This window comes from Jaculus jaculus, chromosome 13, assembly GCF_020740685.1.
Source record: "Jaculus jaculus isolate mJacJac1 chromosome 13, mJacJac1.mat.Y.cur, whole genome shotgun sequence".
Lineage (NCBI taxonomy): Eukaryota > Metazoa > Chordata > Mammalia > Rodentia > Dipodidae > Jaculus > Jaculus jaculus.
In genome coordinates, this window is record NC_059114.1 from 91,795,305 (window position 1) to 91,819,199 (window position 23,895).

Sequence of the window (23,895 nt, forward strand, 5' to 3'; positions counted from 1 at the left end):
TAGTGATGGATGACCCATCTGGGTATAAACAGCCCACTCTACTCACACAGAGGTAAATGTTATTAAAACAACAGAGAGGCACCGAAGTCACTTCACACCATACAGTCTCGATCCCCAGTAACCAAGGAGATCTCTCAGGGGGCAGTCCCAGGTGCCTCGCTTATCAGCAGCCGCATGACATCTTGGAAATATTTCTTCTGTCCGGTTTAACCAGAATTTATTCATACAGTGAAAGGTTTTAAAATACAGTCAACTTTTGCCCTAGCTATATTTATGTATAAATCCCTGAGAAGATACCTGTCAACATGAAATTCGCTATTTACAGTTAATAAACACTGGGGCACAAGCAGAGCCCCCGAGCCTGGTCCTCTGCCGTCACATGCCAGGAGAGTGGACCGGCTCTCCCTTCCTAGAACAGGGGACATCGGGAGTCCCCCGCCCAGGAGCTGGTAGGCTCCACCCGTCCCCCGTCTCTGGGGATTTGGACATCCCAGCCTGGTAAAGCTGTCACCAGTGTTTCTCAAGAGTCCTTTTTTTTTTTTTTTGCTGGGAGTGAGCAAGGAGTTTGGTGCAGCGGGATAAGGAGGCAGACACAGACAGGAAGAGACAAGGTGACGGGCACAGCAGGGTAAATGCAATGACAAAGCCACAGAGACACTCACTGGCCACACGAGAGAACAGGCCACTGCGCACTAGCCCTGCTTTACCCTGAAGGACATGGAGGGAGCTTACAGGGAAGGTGACCGCTTAGTGAGGACATGCAACACTTCAAAGCAGAATCACAAAGGGACGCGTTCCCTGCGCTGCTGGACTGCCAGTGGCACCGGGCCAGTGAGCGCCTCAGCCTGGACCTACAGCGGCATCGCTCACCTACAGGGAGCGCACTAACAAGTGGCTCAGGGTCACCGGCACGAGCTCTGCAAGACCCAGGGCACTGCTGCCGCTTTCACCGTCCAGGAAAGGCTGACGGAAAAACGCACCTGCTCACCTGCCTCCCTCCTCCGACTTCACTGCCACTCACTGAAGGGCCCCACGCGCAGGTGGCCGGTGTTTGTGCCGTTGCTCCCCGATCCGAGGGACGAACAGCTGGAGGCCACTGTGCCACAGGCACTCCGAGTTCTCTCCTCACTTCCCACACAGCTCAGTTTGGGCAGGGTCCTAGTCTGGATGCCTCCCCATGAGCCCCGGACCCAGAGATGGAACACATAAGAGCAACTCCTCCCTGCCTCCCCGCACAGTGAGGAAAGTAGCTTGCCAACCTCCTCCTAGACTTGGAAAACGCCCGATAGCAAATCCACTTCCCCACACGGGTGGGGTGAGCTGGCCATGCTGGACGCTGCGGTGAAAGGGCTGCAGAGCGCCCGGACCCCACGCGATCAGACCGAAGGCTAGGATGGGATTCACTTCCAGAGAGACAGCGCAGATGCTGGACCCCAATCTGGACTGACCTTTCAGTAATTTAGGTCTTTTGTGTTTCACCGAATGTTTCCCTCTGGGTTGCAAAGCAAAGCTCCAGGCACAGAGGCTTCCCCTGGCTTCCTGTCAGGGTGCTCTGTCATGGCTCCATCGCACAATGCCCACCAAATAATGCAGCTCCGCTGAGTGGGGAAAGTGGCCAGCTTGCCTTCAAGTCTGTCCAAGAAAGGAATGGTTTGAAGCAGGCTTGCTGACCTCTTTCTCCAGAACTACTCTGTGAACACCAGGAGCCTTGTCGTTCTTGGACCTGGGCAAGGCCTCCACCTGCCCCCCTTAGAACAGCCCGAGAAGTGGGCGCTGTGCTGCATGCCTTTAAGAAAGAAGGAAAGGAAGGAAGGAAGGGAGGAAGGAAGAAAAGGGAAGGGAAGGCAGGGCAAGGAAAGAAGAAGGAAGGGAGGGAGATAGGATCTGTGAAAATAGCCAAGAAGTTGGTGAAACTACTGCTCCCCAACAGAGTATTCACCTGGGAACTGACAATGGTTTGCGGTAAGTTAGGTGGCCTGCAAGGGCCAGACATATGTGTGTGTGTGTGCGCACGCGCGTGCATATACACACACGCGCGCGCGCGCGCACACACACACACACACACACATGGTGAGTAAGCAGTAGGAATCCAAGGTTTTGGTAGGGGTGAGGGGCTCTATACCATTCCCATGGTGGGGCTCTTTGGCAGTCTGCCAAGTGAGCCCACGTAGATACTGCCCAGTACTGGCTGCTCCAGTGTCCACAAGACATTCTCCAGAGATGCGGTCCTTTGTGGGTGCTTCGGCTGGGAGCCAGGAAGAGCCTTTGAAAGGGGCCTCCTGAGCCTGTGCCGGGAAGTCCACTTCTCAGCTCAGGCCAGAACTTCAGAGAAACACAGGCACGAGCACTTCCACCAGACCCGCCCTCCACAGACCCCTGCTACAGGGTACAGGCTGAAAGGACCCCCTGCCTGGTGGGTCTCCAGGGCCAAGGGCATGGGAAATGTGCGTGGAAGTGCGTGTCACTCCATCGCCAGACCCTCAGCTGACCGACAAAGGTGAGGCCGTGGTAAAGTGGCTGCTGCTGTGAGTTAGGTACAGGAGGCAGGGAAAGCACGTTAGGGGGCAAAGGCAGACAACGTCCAGAAGTATGACAGCCACTACAGTCTCCAAGGGCGTGTAGCCAGTCAAGTGCTAAGCCAGAGGGGTGGCCCACAGCCAACTAATGCCAGTGGTTTTCAAGGTAGGTTCATAATCTGGGCACTCACCTTCTTGCCTTTGTGGGATCAAGAAGAAACCTAGCAAAATCAGTATGGTGACCATTCCCATCTCCCAGCCGCCTGGGTGCAGCCTGATGTGCTGCTGTCTGGTTGAAAAGGTGGGCTGCGACCCTGGATTGCTCAGTGGCCCCATGAAAGAAGGAATGGGAAGTAGTGCCACCCTCTGCCCACAGCGCGACGGGATGAGCATACCTCACAATGCTCCCAGGGCTACAGTGAAGAGCATCCGAACCAGCCCATAATATTCTAGATCCATGGCTTCTAAGCATTGCCATGAAATATTTAAATAAAGTGCATGTGTGATACACACTCTCCGAGACTCAGAATTTCTCAGTGCTTTACAGATAAAAAGTGTAGAAAAAAAAAAACTCCCACTGAGATCTTAGGGCCCTTGGCAAAATAACATGTGTGCCCTGCCAAAGTCCTCAAACCGTGGAGATTTTATAAAGTTGGCATGAGGATGAACTGAACATTAGGGACGGCCATCAAAGGAAATTAAAGGTAAAATCCATACGAGGGATCTTTGGACTTGAGTCTGGAGGACAGGCCACCTGGAAAGCACAGTCCATCCCAGAAGACGGGCCTGAAACTAGGCCACATACAAAGCTCCACCGCCCGCTTTCTGCCTGGCTCTGCGGCCCGCAGCCCTCTGCCCTCCTTCCTCCTGCTGCACCTTTCTGTCAGTTGAAACAGACCCACATTTGATTTCTCTAAGAGCACAGTACTTAATCATTTATTAAATCTGCCCCCATTAAGGATTTTCCTTACATCCCTAGAATAATTTCTATCCAGTTTATCTGAAGCCCCTTGCTTAAAAGGAGGGTTTTTTCCTAGTAATAAATATTTATGTCTAAAACATTCCACGTAACAAGCTGACAATGTTTTTCTGTCTGCGTTCCTACCACTGTATAGCCAAGAGTGTTTTACAAGAAAACACAGGGAAATCTAACTTCTCTGTCTCACTTGATTATTTTGCAATGAAGTCACTGCCTCCATCAAGTAGTAACTAACATTTGATGTTACTTCATAAAACTACTAAGAAAAGCCAGCACACAGGGGCACCACCAGGACATGGGAAGGCAAAAGCCAAACCCAAAGGGAGAAGAGGGAGAGCCCGTGAATTCTGTGTGAACTCACACAGTCATCACACACTCGTCTCAATACGGGTGGCGTGTGAAACAAAAGGTCTTCCAACACAAGTATTAAGTCTGTCTTAAACACAAAGAACTCTGCCACTCGTGAAATGCTGCAGATTTGGTAAATAATGACTGAGTACAAAATAATGCAAGAATGCCCTGTGATAAGCTGGTTTTTGACAAATTCTCAATTGAGGCTCTCTAAGGTGAACTGCACACTGCCAGCCTGGGCTGTTCCCGGTTCTCTCCAGGGAACAACGTGGACTGCCCTGTGGGTCTCGGAAAGAGAATGACCCGGAAGCCATGTATTGCAGGCCCACACAGATGGGAGACAAGAGGAGCCTCCCACTGGTTTTCTGGGAGCGGTCTCGCCACCTGCTGCCTCCCAGGGGGGGCTCCTCGAGGGCCGCCAGGCGCGCCCTCAGCAGCTTGACCTTCACGTCCTTCTCCTCCAGCGTGGCGCCCGCCTTTCCTTCTGTGCCTCGGCCAGGCGCTTCTTCTCGGCCTCCTCCGCCTTCCTCTTCTCCTCCTTGGCTTCCTTGTAGCGCCACTTGGGGATCTGCAGGTAGGTGCTGTCCTTGGTGCTGCCCTTGCTGGACATGCGCTCAGGCTGGTAGGTGGGCGCCGGGGCCTTGCTGATGCGTACCTTGGGGACCACCAGGCCTGGCCGCACGCTGCTCCTCCGCAGAAGCTGCAGGGGCAGGAGGCTGGCCTTCCGCTGAATGGGGGTGGGCCGCTGCTCACTGGGCGGGTGCCGGTGGGGAGACGGGAGGCTCGGGGCAGGGGGTTCCTCTCTGGAGCTCTCCATGCCATCTGAAGTCCGGAACTGCAGCTCGGAGCCCCCAGCCTCGTCCTGCTCTGGGGCCTGGTTCCCTCTGGCAGCCAGGATCTCCTGCACTGCCAGCCGCCTTTTCCCCACGCACGGCGGGTTCTCGGGACACACAGTCTGGCAGACGATGGCAACCACGGGGCTGTAGATGCTGGTGGTCATCCTGACCATGTGGTCAAGAACTCCCCCATCCTGCAGACTCTGGCTGGAGTGGGAGGCCAGCGTGGAGCGCAGGAAGGCTGTGAGCCTTTGCAAGCAGTTTTTGGAGCCCGTGGGCTTCAGGGCCGCCTCGGGAGCCAGCGGCAATTCAGGCCTGTACTTATCTCCAAACTGCTCTGGGCAGGGCCGCTCCAGCAACCTCTGCATCAGGCTAACCACGTCTACGCGGCCTGTGTATGCTGCCCACTCCTGGGGCGACATCCCACGGTGGGTGTCCCTTGCGTGGATATCTGCTCCTGGAAAAGAGAAAGCAAACAGACCACAATGCATGACTTCAGCAAGAATGTTCAGTCTCACAAAGGACGGAGCAAAGGCAGATTGTGCAAAATCTACAAGCAGGCTCTGCTCCAGACAGAACCTGTCCACTACCTATTACATTCCTCACTGCCATGGAGCAAGCCTTGTCAATGCCTGTTTGACTCGTCTTCCCTAAATAAAAGCCTGCCAGAAACCAGGTGTGCAGTTTCATGTATGCAATCCCAGCACTTGGAGGCAGAGGTAAGAGGATTACAAGTTTGCAGCCAGCCAGGGCTAAGTAGTGAGTGCTAGGCTAGCCTGAGTAACACAGCAATATCCTTCCTTTAAAACTCCAAAACGAGGGTTGGAGGGATTGCTCAGTGGTTAAGGCACTTGCCTGTGAAGCTTAAGGACTCATCTTCAACTCTCCAGGTCCCACTAAGCCAGACGCACAGTGACACAGTGTGCAATGTTGTGCATGCACACAAGGGGCATCTGGAGTTTGACTGCAGTGGCTGGAGGCCCTAGCATGCCAATTCTCTCTCTCTCAGACCAGTCTTTTGGACTTGCCTCAAAAAACAAAAACCAACCAACCAAACAAACAAAAAAACCCACCAAAACTAACCAAACAAAAACTTGTCCAAACTCTCCACTTAAAACAATGGAGACTCCCGGGGTTTTTCATGAACAGAGGTGAGAAGACAGATTCCTATAATACCCAAATGATGCAACTAGACTGTTCTAACTCGACTAACAGTGGCATGCAAAGCACCTGACGCCCACCTCTTGGTTTTATGGAAACAGCATTATTTTGCTGCTTGCAAGGTGAGGAGAGCTGCCTTTACCACCAGTGGGAAGCAGACACGGGCCACATCTCACACCGTTTGCTTCCTTAGCATGACTCATGGCAGTTGAGAAGAGCCCTTTGGCAGAGCTCCTTACGCCCTGAGGGGGCAGTGGTGGCGCAGGGGCCTGAGGCTGCAGAGCTGGCGCCAGAGAGCGGGGGTCTCGGGCTCGTGCCTTAGGCTCTTGGCTCCACGTTCTGGGCCAGAGCACCCAGCAGTTTAGTCAAGGCTGAGCTGGGTGCCCGTCCGAGGGATCGGGCTGCAGGTCAGGGGGTCACCTTTCATAATGTGCTGGTCTCCTCCAGTCTAATGAAGGCCGTGAGTGCAAAGAGCTTTTCCTGAAGAAGAGAAAGTCTGCCCCACATGATAGCGGCACTCCTGCCTGCCAGCCACTCCGCAGGTTTTGAGCTTACCTAGCCCGGCAGCTGCATAAGCTAACTCCCTAAAATGAATGTCTTCACTCTGTATCCCACGGGTGCTATTTCTGTAGAGTCCTTTCCTGAAGCCACCCTACCATCTTCCTCATACTGCTCACTTCCTGAACACACCTCTCCCTCAACCAGCCACTCCCAAAATACTGCAACCGGAAATGGCAATTCAGCTCGCTGAAATCTGCATGGCGTTCAGCTTGATCACACAGCGACTAAGATGGGATTCCGTTCAGCTCATCGAGGCACAGTCTCGCCCCTCACAGCTCACCGTCTTTCAGGCGCTCCAGTCCCACTGCTCACATCTGCACTGGCGAAGCAAGGTGGAGAATGAGGGCAATTAGCTAGTCTGAGCTCCCTGGGGACCAGGCGGCAGCCGCGGCTGCATTTAGATCCACACAGAGCCAGGCGTGTGTGACAGTCGAGGGCTGATCAATTTGTGCTGAGCCGATCACGGGGTGCGGGCTCGGCTGCCTTCCCTGTCCTGCCAGGCCACAGCAGCCTCGCGGGCCAGGCCTGGTGGATGCAGCTTAGCTGAGCTCACCTGCTAATAGGTTTAGTCCTGTGACACATCAAAGAACAGCCATCTTAGAAAAGCGGCAATTATTTGAAACCAGACATCAAGAGGAACTCATTAGCTAGAGCACAATTTATAAACTGGCAAAATGAAAAGGGGGCAGTGAAAATGTCAATGCAAAAAATAGATGACACATTAAACCTTAATTAATTGCATGTCACTTAAAAAAGGAACACACTACAAAATTAAAACCTTAATGAACACTGTATGAGAGAGGCATTTTTCAAAGCTAATGGGAGACGAAAGGAACAGCTGCCCAAAATTTCGCACTCTTCCTCCCATTGTCCTCCTGCCTTCCCGACACGACCTCAGAGAGCACGTGCCGTAGATGCAGAACAGAGCCTACTCCAAGGGCAGCACAGCCTCGAACCTGGGGTACTTGTGCTCTTCTTAGAGACTCGCTTCCTTAAGGAACCACTGCTAAGGCTAACACTGATGGGACACAGCAACTAAATACATCAGGAAAAACAGGTACAGCTGTCCCTTGGGATCCACGAGGGAATGCTTCCAATGGCCCTGTAGACAAATAAATCGTTCCCTCACGTTTCTTCTAGAGATGCTGTATTGTGTGCATAGAGCCAAGGCACACCCTCCCGTATGCTCCGGATCATCTCCAGATCACTCCTAAAACCTCATGCAGCATAAATGCTATGTGATGGTCACTACACTGTATTCATTAGGGACCGGCAAGAAGACCTGTACAACTTTGTACATATAGTATATATGTGATACGTGTATTTTATTTCCTGTCGGACTTGCTAAATCCACAGAAACAGAGCCCAGGGTTGGGGAGGCTGACTGCACTGATAATTCTTATTTAATGCAGATACCTTTCAAAGAGCACTGATCTCCTCTGAAGTGCCTCTGCGTCCATCTGCCCCTGGAGACCAGCAGCCCCCCATCTCCCACCTGCCACCATTTACCCATCAGTCAGATCTACAGATGCAACCTGCGCTCTGGTCAGCGGGTCCACTTGCCAGCATGCTGAGCATGGGGACTCTCTGCACGGGGGCCTTAAAGATCCACTCAGCTCTCAGCAACGCGGCCTGCCTGGTCTAACCTAGGGTGACACAATGCTGACAACGCTGGCATTTTCGGCCTGTTAGTCACTGGAGTACTGTCCCTGGCAGTGCGGGAATTCTGGCATCCTAATCTCTACTCACAAGATGCCAATGGTACCCTGCCTCCTGTGACAACCAAAATTGTCTCTGGCCATTGTCAAATGTTACCTGGGGGCAATAACAGTCCCTCCTCCCCCATCCCACTCAGAATTACTGATCTGACCTAATAATGCAATACAGTTCCCCATTTTTCTATGCTCCTGTGGCCAAGCAACTCAGTTCTGGTCAGGGAACCCTACTGAGGGGTTTGCCTCTGGGGAAGGGAGCCTGTGTTGCTGCTGTAGATTCCTGCTTGAAATACAGACCAGGGACCTTGAGGTGTGGTGACTTTCACAGCATCCATAGCATCAAGAGTCAACATGCAGAGGGGAGTTGATGGACAGGAGAAAAGAGGCAGGGTCTTTGCCAGCCTCACGTTAGCAAGGCAGCTGGATGGCGTCTGCCAACCTCATGACTTCTGATGAGGGGAGGGAGAGAGACCCTTGCTTTCTCTGTCACTGTAGAGACTTTGGTTATTGAAAACAGAAACCATTTTAAGCAAGTGTTAAAAGGAACAAATTCAAAAGACATTCTGTCACTCAACCTCAGAACCACTGTCCCCCTTGGGAGTCACACCAGCCCACTGGATCCCTGGAAGGTAGGTGGGGCAGGAAGTGGTAAAATGGGTCACTTCCTTTTCTCCCAGGCTGGCCTACCCTCCAACATTGCCCACCCTGCGAAGCCTTGCTCAAGGCTCTCTTCTGCTACCATGGGCCAGTAGTCCTGCTAGCTTCCTTGCCACGCATGCGCTGGCCTGGAACCTGGGCCCTGGAGCCAGGCACAACTGGGAGGCATGGTCACAGGAAAGGGGCCATTCTTCCACAGGGATGGCAGGCAGCTGCTTCTGAGGCATGGCAGGAGGAAATCCAGCCCTACTGGGATAGCACTTGGAGGATCAATCTTGAGTCTCCCCAGCATTCCTGAAATGTCTTCTCAATTGTTTGCAGATGGTGTTTGTGCGTGTGTGTGGGGATACACTAGTGTGTGCTTGTGTGCATGCACGTGTGTGGTGTGAGGGCCAGAAGTTCACACCAGGCAGCCTTCTCAGTCACTGGCTACCTTGCTTTTTAGACAAGGTCCTCTCTGAACCTAGACCTTACTGATGAAGAAGCATTCTCAATTCATGAGAATTCCTGTTTTTCTTATAATCTGAAAGCAACACCCTTTTTGGGCGTGTGTGTCTGGGTGCTGTGTGTGGCGTGTGCGCCCATGAGCACAGATGCGTGTGTGTCTGGGTGCTGTGTGCTGCGTGTGTGTGGCGTGTGCGCCCATGAGTACAGATGCGTGTATGTCTGGGTGTTGTGTGCCGTGTGTGTGGCGTGTGCGCCCATGAGTACAGAGGCGTGTATGTCTGGGTGCTGTGTGCCGCGTGTGTGTGGCGTGTGCGCCCATGAGTACAGATGCATGTGTGTCTGGGTGCTGTGTGCCGCGTGTGTGGTGTGTGTGCCCATGAGCACAGATGCGTGTATGTCTGGGTGCTGTGTGTTGCGTGTGTGATGTGTGCGCCCATGAGTACAGATGCGTGTATGTCTGGGTGCTGTGTGTTGTGTGTGTGATGTGTGCGCCCATGAGTACAGATGCGTGTATGTCTGGGTGCTGTGTGTTGCGTGTGTGATGTGTGCGCCCATGAGCACAGATGCGTGTATGTCTGGGTGCTGTGTGTTGCGTGTGTGATGTGTGCGCCCATGAGTACAGATGCGTGTATGTCTGGGTGCTGTGTGTTGCGTGTGTGATGTGTGCGCCCATGAGCACAGATGCGTGTATGTCTGGGTGCTGTGTGCCGCGTGTGTGTGGTGTGTGTGCCCATGAGTACAGATGCATGTGTGTCTGGGTGCTGTGTGTTGCGTGTGTGATGTGTGCGCCCATGAGCACAGATGCGTGTATGTCTGGGTGCTGTGTGCCGCGTGTGTGATGTGTGCGCCCATGAGTACAGATGCGTGTATGTCTGGGTGCTGTGTGCCGCGTGTGTGGCGTGTGCGCCCATGAATACAGATGCGTGTATGTCTGGGTGCTGTGTGTTGCGTGTGTGATGTGTGCGCCCATGAGTACAGATGCGTGTATGTCTGGGTGCTGTGTGTTGCGTGAGTGATGTGTGTGCCCATGAGCACAGATGCGTGTGCTCCATGAGTGTCCGTGCACAGGGTCCCCTCCCCTGCTGCTCACCCACAGTCCCTTAAGATGGAGTGTCCCTCAACCTGGAACCATCAGTCAGCGAGCTCCAGCAATTCTCAACTCCAGCCCAGCACACACACCATGGCCACACCTAGCCTTTGAGAAAATCTTTAACATTTGTTATTTATTTATTTATTTATTTGCGAGGGAGAGAATGGGGGCACCAGAAACTTCAGCCACTGCAAAGGAACTCCAGATACAGGCACTACCATGTGCATTTGGCTTACATTTGTTGTGGGGAATCGAACCTGGGTCCTTAGGCTTCACAGACAAGCACCTTAAATGCTAAGCTATCTCTTCAGCACCCTCTTACAAACAAAACAAAACAACACAGGCAGTCTCATGCCCTCTGAGGCCCTCGTGTTGAAGCACTAGGTGCTCTTACCTGGTGAGCCTCAGAAAGCAACTTGTGTGTTGACAGAAACTGTCTGGTTTTCAGAGATCACACATGAAAGATGAAAGCCTGCCTGGGATGAGCACAGGTGTGAGATGACCAGATCTGGCTGGCCAGCCCTGGCCTTCCCTTCAGTCCGCCTTGTTCCCAAGCAACACAGGAGGAAGCCAGGTTTCCACTGCTTCTCCTCCCAGAGACTGCGCCGGTGACACCTCGCTTTGGGAGTAAATGTGAACTCTTGTAAGCACGCCTGCAACGTGGCAGCCTCCAAGAAAACAGAGACCACATCCTTGACACAGCTTCCCAGAGCCACTTGCTGAAATAGATCGTCACTGTGGAGCATTAGTATTCCGCGGGGTAACAAGGCACGCAGTGTCCCTGTTAATTCTCACCAGCACAGCTGACGGTATCAGAAAGCCTAAAACCAAAGAGCCACTGGGTCAGCTTTATCAGAACCTAGCTACACTTTTCATTAAAATCAAGAGTTCCACTGATCTTAACCCTGTTATGCTCTGACAGCACATATAAGAGCTGATATATGCCTGTGTGGTTCAGACAGTGGGGAAAGCTATGCAGTGTAGGGGCAGCCAATTCAAGCCTTCATCATTTCCAAATCAAGTCGTTCTGATGGAAAATTTTGAAATTTGCCACTCAGAAATTCATCTCAGGTGATGAGAAACAGCCAGGAACTAGACAGAGTGCATCTGAATGAAATCAGGATGATTTATGTGTTTTTACCAGTGATATGTGGTAATTCTTTTTTTTTTTAAATATTTTATTTTATTTATTTATTTGGCAGAGGGGGGAGGGGAGAGAGAGAGAGAGAAAGAATGGGCACACCGGGGCTTCCAGCCACGACAGACAAACTCCAGACGCGTGTGCCCCCTTATGCATCTGGCTAACGTGGGTCCTGGGTAATTGAACCTGGGTCCTTTGGCTTTGCAGGCAAACACCTTAACTGCTAAGCCATCTCTCCAGCCCAATATGTAGTAATTCTTAAGCCTTTTGCTTTTATAAGATGACAGGACGCCCGGCCCGTCATACTCCCTGGGCTTGTCCTCAGCTCTACTCATGTTGAAAGGTCAAGGTACAAGTGTGCTCAGGCAGCTGGTACTTTTGGATGCCTTACTTTTTCCCTGATATTGGTAGGTTTAAAAGTGGTGCAAATATTTTAACTTTCTCAGTAGGCATCATCCTTACTGCTGCCTAACAAACCCAGGAAAGCCATTCAATCACACAGTGGTTTCTTTTGAAATACGCACATTTAGTATAAAAGGGAAATGAAGCTCACTTTCAGGAAAGGGCTGATAGAGACAGGACCAGACAGCACAGCCAAGAGGTTAAGCCTTCCCCCCAGCGCCCTACGGGCAGCTCCCATGCACACTGAGCGACAGGACCAAGCAAGCTGGACAGAGAGATTTTCTCTTCACCCTTTGCTACTTAAAGCAGTTGTACCTGTGGTTCTTTATGGAGGCAGCCACCCACTCTTCCCTGCCCAGAGGGTGACTGGCAAGGTCTGCAGACATTGGCCAGGAGCATGCTGCAGAATCTGGTGGGGAATCTGGGGGGTGAGGGCAGCCTCACAACAAAGGCCCATGTGGCACCGCACAGGCCACTGTCGGTTTCATGCTAGGTACCCTCAGTAAACAAGCGCAAACATTTCACCACAAGGATGGCGTCCACAGAGAAAAGCAGACCCGATTTTTTTATCCACTTGACAAATGGCTACGTAACAGTAGCAGTGGCATAAGCGTGGGTGGGGAGATGGCTCGAGGGGTAAAGTGCTTGTGGCACAAGCAGAGGCCTGAATTTAGATCCCCAAGCACCCAGGTAAGAGCTGTGCTTGACAGCACATGCCAGTAATACCGGCACTCAGGAGACAGAGACAGGTGGATCCCAGGGACAAGCTGGCTGGCTAAAATACCCAAATCAGTGAGCTCTGGGCCCTGCGAAAGGCCCTATCTCAAAAACCAATGTGGAGGACAGTTGAAGACACAGTGTCAACCTCTGTCCTACACGTGGCTCTGCACATGCGCGCACAAGCTCATCCCACACACACGGACATGCAGCAAGGGCTGTCCTAGCATGACCTCACTCAATCCTTGTCACAGCCTCCTGTGATGGAACTGTCACTAGCCCCTAGTCATCCTCTGAGACCCACAGTGCTGAGTGAGTGGCCTGGAGGCTGCAGCCTTGATGTTGCTGACCTCTCCACTTCCTACCATGCGCACTGCCACCGCAGGACCGCCGGACTCCCGAGGGCTCCTCTAGAAGTCAGCAGGGAGGAGCTATCAGGAGGGTGGGGGCCGCCAGGAAGAGGGAAAAAGAATCTAACCCTGATGTCACCCGAGCAACCACAGGGCAGGTGAGGAGGCGAGAGCCACGTTAACACCGAGCCCCTGAAGTCATCTCATCCTTGCAGGGGCCATGGAGGGCATGTGATAGCTGTGAAATGCAGCTGCTGAAGGACCGGAGAAGAGCAGGGACAGGAACAGCGGGACAGAGAGACGGAGCACCACACATTTCCCCCAGTGGCTGGAAGGCAGCTGACCCAAAAAGAAAAAAGAGTTGATAATTGAAATTAACGCACTGGGGAAAAAATACACTTGAAATGATTGGCACCATCAATTTTCAGTTAAAAAAAGCCCAAATCACTAAAGATCTACTTCAATTATAACCAGAGCCTGAAGTAAGGAGAGTAGCTGAAGTTTCTGCCCAACACAGGGCACTACGTAGTCACCATTTAATCAGAAAGGCCTCTTTCTCATCAGTGGGATAGGAAGGACCTCTACTCTCCTGACCCTGTTAGCCAGCCTTTTGAAAATGAAACTCCTCGGAATCAGAGGTACGATGCACGGGATTAATTTCAGTCATGATCTGTTTTTGTTCCTGAGAAGGTTTTCCATCTTCAAGGCGGCCGCCCTCATTTACCGAATCTGGCTTCTGGCATCTCTGAAGACTCGTGTTACAGGCGGAGGAAAAGAGCCTTAGCCATGCGGCCCTCAGCCTTACTCGGTCCATAGGAGGCAGAGGCGCCCTGTAATGCCAAGTCACACACAAGTGAAGACAGCAGCGGCCACACACCAGGGGAGCCCGGGGAACCCCTTAGAACTACACGCGTGAGCCAGCTGGGACCCTGGCACAGCAAGGGGGCATTATGGAGGAGCCAGCGCCTCAAACAGTGGCGCCAGTCTAGCCAGGATGGGAGGATGCTGTACCCCGGCCTCCTCTGCCGACGCGCTCTGAGTGCAGCAAGAGGTGGGAGTGTCAGGAGGTGACCTGCCACAGAGCGGCACCCTACACGTGGGACTAGAGGCTGAGTTAAGGGAGACGACCGGCCCTGCACCAAGTGAGGACAAAGCAAGGAGGACCCAACCCTCGTCAGACATCAGACCTGCCCGTGCCTCGACCTTGGGCTACCCAGAATTGACGTCAATAAAGAGCTACTATCCGCAAATTGCCCAGTAAGAGACATTCTGTTGCAACAGCAGCACTTGACTAAGACGGGGGGGGGGGGGGGGGGGGAAACACCGTCTCCTTAGGACCTGTAGTACCAAGCAGGACTGACTAAACCTAATGCCAAGAACAGAAAAAAAGATAATTAAAATCACCAAATTAAGTAATAGCGGCAGCCACTGGATAGTACATCCTAACTCTGCTTTCAATATAATATGCACTTTAAATTCATTTCCTCATTTGCTTCTCAAAATGACCTAGTCAGGGTACCCTAGAGATGATCCTTAATCTCAGTTTCAAGTGAAGAACACAAGTGTTCTCATTTGTTAGTTCATCTAAATTATACAGCTCCGAGCATGAGCAGAGTCTGTCATGTTCTACCTTCCAGGAGGAGAGGAAGAAAGAGGTCGTTATGCCCATTTCACAGATGAGCACGGGGCGAAGGGAGGGAGGTGGTGTTTCTCCAGAAGAATGAAGACTTGAAGGGAGAGGGGGCCGCTCTGCCCCTCCAGCTACAGTCCCAGCACAACCATGCAGCTCCAGCAGGGGCAGCATGGTCCGGAGACCCTCCTCTATCCTGTGTCACTTTCCACAGTGAGGTCTGATGGCCTCAGCCAGGATCAGAACACACATTCTGGAAGGAAAAATAAATTCTGTGCAGAACTGGGGAGCTGACAAGTAGGCAGGGACAAAGGGTAAGGAAAGAAGTCATTGCTGCCAGAGCTATGGGGACAAGGAGGGGTCAGGCAGTCACAAGTGCACGGGGTTGGCCCTCACAGCCCTGGCTGCGAGAAGGGGGGGGGGAGAAGGAAGGAAGGAAGGAAGGAGAGAAAGAAAGAAAAGAAGGAAGGAAGGGGTTCAAAAGGAAGGAAGGAGCAAGAGAGAGAGAAAGAAAGAGGGAGGGAGGGAGGGGATAAAGGGGAGGGGGGAGGGAGGGAGGGAGGGAGGAAGGAGCGCAGCAGGAACTCAGGTGATGCAACTGCACAGCCCAACAAAGAAACTGCTTTGTGGCCCTGCCAGGCTCTCAGTCTACGGGAGGCATTGGTCCCTTTAAGCTGTCTGCTTCTCTTTCTTCTGTTTTTGAAGCAGGATCTCATGCATCCTGGGCTGACCTTGAACTCGCCCAGGGTAACCTTAAACTCCGATCCTCCTGCCTCCGCCTCCTGAGTGCTGGGATTAGGGGTGCGCACCCCCACACCCTGCAGGCAGTGCTGGGGAGCAAACCCAGGGCTCCCTGCGTCTAGACAAGCCGCCCTTCCCAAGCCCCACGGCCTGCAGGCGCCAAGGCTAGGTGGGCTTACCTGCCAGCAGCAGGGCGCGCACGCACTCGGTCCGGCCCTGCATGGCAGCTTTCATGAGAGCAGTAAAGCCAAACGCGTTCCTCCTCTCAAGGTCCAGCCCAGGGAAGTAGTTCAGCAGGTAGTTGGTAATGGTGGCATGCCCTGAAAGAGAATAACGTGTGCGTACAGGTTCATGTGCCCACATGCACAAAGTGCTGCTCCTATGGGGGGTGTGGGGTAGGGGAGACTGGCATCATCACCTGGGCTGCCTCTCCCCTGCTCCCCAGGACGCAGGGAAACTCGAGCACCTGCCCAGCCCCATGCTCTAGACCGGAGGAGGCGCACCGTGGTCCATCTGGTGGCAGAGGGAGGGGGCAGCACCCAGCACCAGCTGCCGGGAAACAGATGCCAAGCTACAAAGAGAGCTGTTCCCAAGGGCTCCAGCGCTCGAGGGAGGTCACCTCACCCAAGCAAGAGGATACTGCTAATTCATGCCCACACCTCCGATACCAGTCAGAAACACGTGCCCTGTCGCTCTGCATTTCCCCCTCACCGTGACGCACACAAGGAGGGCGCAACCAAAGTCCTCAGCCACGACCCTAAGCAGGTGAGAACAGTCATTGTGAAGATAAGATCTCTCCCGTTCTCCCTCCGTCCTCCAGAAACAGGTCTGATTTTCTGCTTACTCACAGATGCTTTTTCCAAAGGCGCCGGGCACTGTCAGCTAGGGGTCACGGAGTGCGAAAGACAGAAACCAACTGCGCACACGAGTCCCTGCTGAGTCCACCGCCCTCACCGCTCCATTCCTGGGGTGCCCTTCTCACTCCTGTGGTGCCCTCATCCCAGGCACCTTGGTGACCAGGCAGGGGCCCAGTTCTGGCAATCTTGGCACTCCAGCTAGATGACTCACTATTTTATGCTGTGCACATGTGAGTTCGTGCACGGCGCATGTGGGGCACAGATGCCAGGAGGCCAGGTGAGAACATGGGGTGTCCACCTCTTATCACTCATTTGCGTATTTCCTTGAGGCGGGGTCTCTCTTGGAGCTTCTGTCAGCCAGCTTCTGCCACTCTGTGGTCTCTGTCCCCCGGGCCCCCTCGCACCCTGGAGTTACAGATGTGTGGGACCATGCCCAGCTTTTTACATGGGTTCTGGGGAGCTAACCTCGGTGGTCTCTGGCCTAAGGGGCCCTTGTGCTTAAGCAGCAAATAATTTTAACCACGGAGCCACCTCCCAGCCCTGGGCAATTATGCTGGGCTGTTTGTTCTGCACAGCCTTGATCCCCACCTACTAGATTCCAAAAGCAGCCAAACCTCCACTCCTGCCAGCCGGTCCTGTCACGACTCTCCTGACATTAGCATATGCTCCCTGGAGGTGGGGGTGCCTAGCCTCCCCCGCTGAGAACTGCTGTTAGGGTCCTGCCCTCGCTGTCCTAAGTCCCTCCCTGCCACACCCTAGCAATTGGAGGAACCGCTTCCTCCCTCATCTCCCTGGTCACTCAGGCGGATGCTCCTTCTGGCTGCCGTCTCCATCCTGACCCCCGAGAGGATCCTCACTCCGTCTTCTTTTTTTTTTTTTTAATTTTTATTAGCATTTTCCATGATTATAAAAAAAATCCCATGTTCATTCCCTCCCTTCCCCCCACACTTTCTCCTTTGAAATTCCATTCTCTATCATACTACCTCCCCATCACAATCATTGTAGTTACATATATACAATATCAACCTATTAAGTATCCTCCTCCCTTCCTTTCTCCACCCTTTATGTCTCCTTTTCAACTTACTGGCCTCTGCTACTAAGTATTTTCATTCTCACACAGAAGCCCAGTCATCTGTAGCTAGGATCCACATATGAGAGAGAACACGTGGCGCTTGGCTTTCTGGGCCTGGGTTACCTGACTTAGTATAATCCTTTCCAGGTCCATCCATTTTTCTGCAAATTTCATAACTTCATTTTTCTTTACCGCTGAGTAGAACTCCATTGTATAAATGTGCCACATCTTCATTGTCCACTCATCAGTTGAGGGACATCTAGGCTGGTTCCATTTCCCAGCTATTATAAATTGCTGACTCCCTCTTCTTGAGCCCCGGGGGAGCGGCTGGATGCCCAGTTCTCCCCGTTCAGCCCCAAACCCGCTCCCCTCGTGCCTTTCAGTCCCACTGTCACGACCGCATGCTGGGCTCTCCGGGACATTTCCACACCCGCTCTTCCAGCTTGGCGCCACCCCTTGCCTCACTCCTGCGCACTCCTCTTCCAGACCCCCAGGGCCCAAAGGCCTCTCCAGTCAGATGGCAGGACACAGGCCGAGCGGTGGCGCTGCACGAAAGGGGGTCGTGTGATAGGTGTTTCGGAGGCACGTGCAGCTGCACCTGAGAAGATGATGCGGACAGACGCTGGGAATCCGCACTTCCCTCCTGAGGCTCCCCCCAACCTCCACTGTGCGAGCCAAGCGTTCGCTCTACCCAACACTCGAGTGGCCTCTGTCTCAGTGACACGAGTCAGCATTCCTTCTGAACCATTTCCTTAAAAGCATGAAACACTGTGCTGCTTGCAATTTTCAGCAGATGGTCCTGGGCCTGTTACAAACACACACACACATACACACACCCCTTGAACAGGTAGAAAACGGAAAATTATAAAATCCACCAAGGAAAATGCCCATTATACAGATGTGCTATGCATATTACGTTATGTTTGAAAAGTCAACACTGACCGACTCTCATAAATGAAAAAAAATCAGCAGACCTTTTCAAAAAAAGAAGGAATGAATGAAAGAAATGAGAGAAACAACACTGGGGAACAACCAGGAAAATTTGAATAAAGAAGGGATTTTAGTTGATAGCGCAAGAATATTGGCTCCTTCATTGTCAGTCTTACGACACTGGTGCAGGATTGAACAGTGGAAACCGAGAAAGGCGTGAAATTGTTGCAGCTTTTCCATTAAGGGCCAACGATTCAGAATGAAAACATTTATTTTAAACAAAACAAGGAACAAGCTCAAGGTCATCCACAAGACTGCAAGGCAAAGGTTGCTGCCTGGGTGGCTCCCTTTGCCCTGCTCCTGGGCACTAGTGGGAGGTCGGAAAAGTTCGATGGGAGGCTATGGTGGGCACCCGATGGGCAGCAGAAGAGAGTGGCAGAAGAGAGGAGAGCAGAGGTTGATTCAAAGTGCTCCTAAAGACAGGGGTAGTTCGCAGGGGGTTGTGGCTCAGGCCTTTCATCACAGTATTCAGGAGGCCGAGGTAGGAGGATTGTTACGCGTTGGTATAGAGTGAGTTCCATGTAAGCCTGGGCTAAGTGAGGCCCTGGTCCAGTAAAAACACAGGAGATAGATAGATAGATAGATAGATAGATAGATAGATAGATAGATGATAGATAGATAGATAGATAGATGATAGATAGATAGATAGATAGATAGAAAGAAAGATAGAAAGAAAAAGAAAGAAAGAAAGAAAGAAAGAAGATAGATAGATAGAAAAAGAAACAAGTAACCAAGACTCTGGGCAACAGAAAGAGGACAGCCAAGGACACCTGCTGGCACTGACCCACTGGGAGCTCAGGGTCCACGCGGACACCACAGAGCCTCACCTGCAGCATGAGTGCAGACAGACATTCCGGTACTGTGGTTGTTAGTCTCTGGCAATCAACCTGATGGGATTGAGAATCACCATGGAAACAAACCTCTAGAAATGCCTGGGAAGGATTGTAGGTCAATTGAGGAGGGGCTCACGGTAAGTGTGAGCAGCACCATTTCAGGGGAAGGAGTCCTAGACTAAGTAAAAAGAGAAATAAACCATGTCCTCTTATAAGTTGTTTCTGGTTGGGTGTTTGTCCAGCAATGTGGACAAACATGCAGCGCTGTTTTCCCTACTCCACAGCACCAGCACCAAGGAGACGCTCTTCTGTGCTCAGCCGCACATGTACTTAGTTCTCCCAGTGGCTTGGGCACTTTGGGTGATGGTGTCTCTCATGAGTTTTTCTGCTTTACTGACAAAGCCCTTCTCCTCCACCTTGCAACCTCGCGGCTTTCCTTTGAACTCCCGGTGTTCGCTCTTTCTCTAAGCTGTGGCCCCCGCATTATAAATTCTACCCCATAGTTTGCCTCCTCTGGCCTGACTACACAGTGAGCCTGAAGACTTTGTCCTTCCTTGGTTGTTGCACCAGGATTTGGCCCCTGCTCCATATTCCATGGTTAACTATAGCAACTCATGTCCCCTCAACAAGCCCCGAACGTCCAACTGGCTGCAAGCTCCAGTGCTCGGTGAATATTCCCCCAATGAAAAGGCCACAAGATGTGGTGGTTTGAGTCAGGTGTCCCCCAGAAACTTAGATGTCTTGAATGCTGGGTTCCCAGCTCATGGAGATTTGGGAATTAACTCCTCCAGGAGGCAGTGTGTTGTTGGGGGTGGGCTTATGGGTGTTATAGCCAATTTCCCCATGCCAGTGTTTGTCACACTCTCCTGTTGCTATTGTCCACCTGATGTTGGCCAGGGGGTGATGTCCATCCACTGCTAATGCCATTGTTTCCCCTGCCATCATGAAGCTTTCCCTTGAGCCTGTAAGCAAAAATAAACCCTTTTTTCCCCACAGGCTGCTCTTGGTTGGGCGATTTCTGTCAGCAATGTGAACCTGACTGCAACAGTAATGTTGGTACTGAGAGTGTGGTCATTTGCTTCTAGACAACTGACTGTGTGGCTTTGGCTTTTTGAAGCTGATATTCAGGAGGAATGTGGGAGGATTTGAAACCACGGCCTAAGAGATGCCTTGCAGTGCTGTAAGTACAGCGTGATGGACTATTCTGGTCAGAGTTGAAAGACTTGAATGCAGTAAGAACTATGGAAATGTGAGGTTTGGCTTATGAGGGTGAAAAGGAGCTTTGTCTGGATGGGGCTAGAGGCAGTTTGTGTGAGAGGCTTGCTGTTATGCCCATGTCCTGAGAAGTTGTATAGGGTTGCACTGCATAGAAATGGACTGGTGTGAGCAGAGGGATATGCCACAGAAAAAGTAAAATCTTTGGGTAAACTGCTGCCCGTTCAGCTGCAATTGAGAGATTACAGCCTTTGAGACTGGGCCAGCTGTCCTGTGCTGGGACAACAGGAAGAATGTCGACTCTCTTGAAGGGCTCAAGGAGTGTCCTATTCTTCAAAGTCTGCTTTATTCCCCCCTGGATTAACAAATTGTCCTCTACCTGGTATTGTGGAATATAAGAAATGTAAGAAAAAGAGGATCATTGAGTTTTCCATGCAGTCTTGCATTTTGGAAATGGCCATGGGCAGTGTGAAGCAGGTTTGCTGGACAGCTGCATGGAGACCCGATGGAGCCATGAGAATAAACAGTGGGTTGCAGTGGAGACCAAGTGGAGATGCCAGGAGCACAAGACGGCTGCCAATGAGAGCTGCCGGCCCCGGTGAAGTTTTCCAGGACGGCGAGTAGCCCAGCTGGATGGTTATCAGTTTATGGGGGCCAGGGGCGGAATGTGATTTGAGTCAGGTGTCCCCCAAAAACTTAGGTGTTCTGAAGGCTAGGTCCCCAGCTGATGGAGATTTGGGAATGAACGCTTCCTAGAGGCAGTGTGTTGTTGGGGGCTGGCTTATGGGTGTTACAGTCAGAGTCCCCTTGCCAGTGTTTGGCACACTCCCCTGTTGCTATTGTCTACTTTATGTTGGCCAGGGGGTGATGTCCACCCTCTGCTCATGCATTCTTTTTCCCCTGCCATCATGAAGCTTCCCTCTTGAGTCTGTCATCCAAAATATTCCCCCCCACACTTTTTTCTCAAAAGCTGCTCTTGGTCAGATGATTTCTGCCAGCAATGCGAACCTGAGTACAGCAATTCCAAAAACAATACACAGACTTAACACAGCACCATTAAAAATCCCAGCGTCATTCTTCACAGAAATAGAAAATAGGATCTCAAAATTCATATGGAATGGCAGAAGGCCTCAGATATCAAAAAATATCCCCAGCAATGCCGGGCGTGGTGGCGCACGCCTTTAATCCCAGCACTCGGGAGGCAGAGGTAGGAGGACTGCCGTGAGTTCAAGGCCACCCTGAGACTACAGAGTTAATTCCAGGTCAGCCTGGACCAGAGTGAGACCCTACCTCGAAAAGACCAAAAAAAAAAAAAAAAAAAAAAAAAAAAAAAATCCCCAGCAAAAGAAATGCCTCTGCAAGCCGGGCATGCTGGCACACGCCTTTAATCCCAGCACTCGGGAGGCAGATGGAGGAGGATCACCATGAGCTCGAGGCCACCCTGAGACTCCATAGTGAATTCCAGGTCAGCCTGGGCCACAGTGAGATCCTACCTCAAAAAAAAAAAAAAAAAAGAAAGAAAGAAAGAAAGAAAGAAAGAAAGAAAGAAAGAAAGAAAGAAAGAAAGAAAGAAAGAAGGAAAGAAAAATGCGTCTGCAATGTGAACCTGACTGCAACAGATGTCCACTTCTCTCTCAGGAAAAGTTAACTTAACCACAATCTCCAGCATTTAAGATAACCTGACATCTCAATTATTAACCACTGACTCAGTGAGCACTTTCTGAAGTGTGATATAGAGGGCCAGGAGTCTTGCTGTCATCACTAACAGTCACTAACAGGAGCAAGCCAGCATGTCTTCCTTTACTTAAGCAAAGGAAATTACAATATATAAAGGCGCTATAGACACGGAAACACATCAGAGATTTGGGGTTCTCTAACACTAACTTCGACTGGTTTGACTCAGTGTAGTTCTCCAAGCCAGGCCAGCAGAGGGAACTGTTGGCTTGTTACTAGTACATCCCAACAGGCCTGCTAGGAGAGGACAGACCGCCCAGAATCCTTACCAGAAGATGGAAAAGGCCGCAGATGGAGGAGCAGGGCTAGTGGGAGGCCAGCCCCCTTCCTGTGGGCACGCATCAGGAGAGAGAGAGGAGAGGACGCTGGGCTTCCCTGCCTGGCTCTGGCCCATGGGCAGAGGGTCGTGTGCTGCGGATCTGAAAGCTAGAGCGTACATTGAACGGTCGGGCAGGGGCCACATTAAAACACTGGAACCAAGAAAAGCCCTTCAGGACACTAACGGGAAGGGGCTGTGGAGACGGCTCAGGGGACGAAGCACTTGCCACGCAGCCTGAGCACCCAAGTGTGGGTCCTCAGAACACATGTAAGCCAGGCCCTGTCACCCATCACACCTAAGGGGGTGAGGGCAGTGAGAGACAGGAAAGTCACTCATCCCTCGCAGCTCAAAGCCAGCTGGGTGGCTCACAGTGAGACCCAGTTTAACCAGGTTGGAGGTGAGGACCACGCCACAAGTTCTCCGACCTCCACCACACACGTGAACGTGTACGCACGTCAAGCACACACACTAATAAAAAGAAAAGAAAGAAAAAACTCAAGGAGAGGTCATGGGACATGATGAAAAGAATGTTTTTTAAGTGAAGGACTGAACAGCAGCATATTCCTGTAATCCAGCTAGCTGGGGGACTTGGGTGGTCAGGGCCGGCGGGGCGGCCTGGCGAGGGTGCTCAGTGGCAGGTCCTCTGTAGATTCACCGTTCAAGGTACATAAGGACTTGGAGGCCAGCAAGGCTATGAGACCCTTTCTCAATAAAAGGGAAAGAGAGAGGGAGAAAGAGAGGAAGAGGGAAAGAGAGAGAGAGAGAAGGGAGAAAAGAAAAAAAACCCAAGGAGGTAGCCAGGCATGGTGGCACATGCCTGTAGTCCCGGCCTTTGGGAAGCAGAGGCAGGAGAGGCCACCCTGGTCCACACGGCAAGTTCCAGGCCAGCCAGGGGTCCCTAGTTACACCCTGTCTGAACAACACCCACAGGAATCCAAGGAGCTCAGACTCTTGCATGGGAGTCAAAGGCTGAGGAATGAGGACACCTTCCCCCCACGTGGCGCCCCACACTGAGCCCTGTGGAAAGCCTCCACTCCTACCTGTAGCGCAGCCTGGCCTCTGCTGGTCATGAGAGGTGACCACACATGGGACCTCCAAGCGGAGCTGACTCTGCCTGGGGCCAATGTGGCTAGAACACGCAGTCCTTGTCATTCCCCGCCAGTGACCTGTACGGCTTAAGGCACAACCTTAGCTGCTGGAAACTTCTGGAACTGTCTTCCCGTTTTATGAAAAGGAACAAGGCAGGGTTTACTCCTCTTCCCAGAGCCCTAAAGCATGTTCCCTGCTGCCAAATAACGCCACAGGATGGGAGCTGCCAGGGCCACCTTGGGGACACAGGAAAGCCAAGCGTGTTTCAGGAAGTAGGCTCTGGGCCGGACATGCCCTGGCTGCCCGGTGAAGTGACCGTCCTCTGCGTCCTGCAGGGCCTAGGCTCAGTGGGCAGCAGGAAAGCACCAGTGGAAATAAGAAATGCCTGTCTGCAGGTGCCAGACGCCGCACAGCCAGACCTCCATGGCACTGCCTAGCACACCCGGAGGCACTCGGGGAGAAAGTGTGAATTGGTTTGTCCTTCCTGAGGGC

General features: G+C 52.1%; 1 protein-coding gene across 2 annotated transcripts in view; it reads right to left on the minus strand.

The window, feature by feature from the left end:
• Window positions 1-4,291: 4,291 nt before the first annotated feature.
• The window catches only part of Ankrd33b (ankyrin repeat domain 33B), an 82,153-nt gene continuing 62,549 nt past the window's right edge, over window positions 4,292-23,895 (minus strand). For both annotated transcript variants that reach the window (XM_045133097.1, XM_045133096.1), the window contains exons 3-4: window positions 15,474-15,614; window positions 4,292-5,139 (exon numbers count right to left, since the gene is read on the minus strand). In XM_045133097.1, coding sequence (XP_044989032.1) covers window positions 4,292-5,139; window positions 15,474-15,614 — 989 coding nt within the window. The remainder of the gene's footprint in view (window positions 5,140-15,473; window positions 15,615-23,895) is intronic.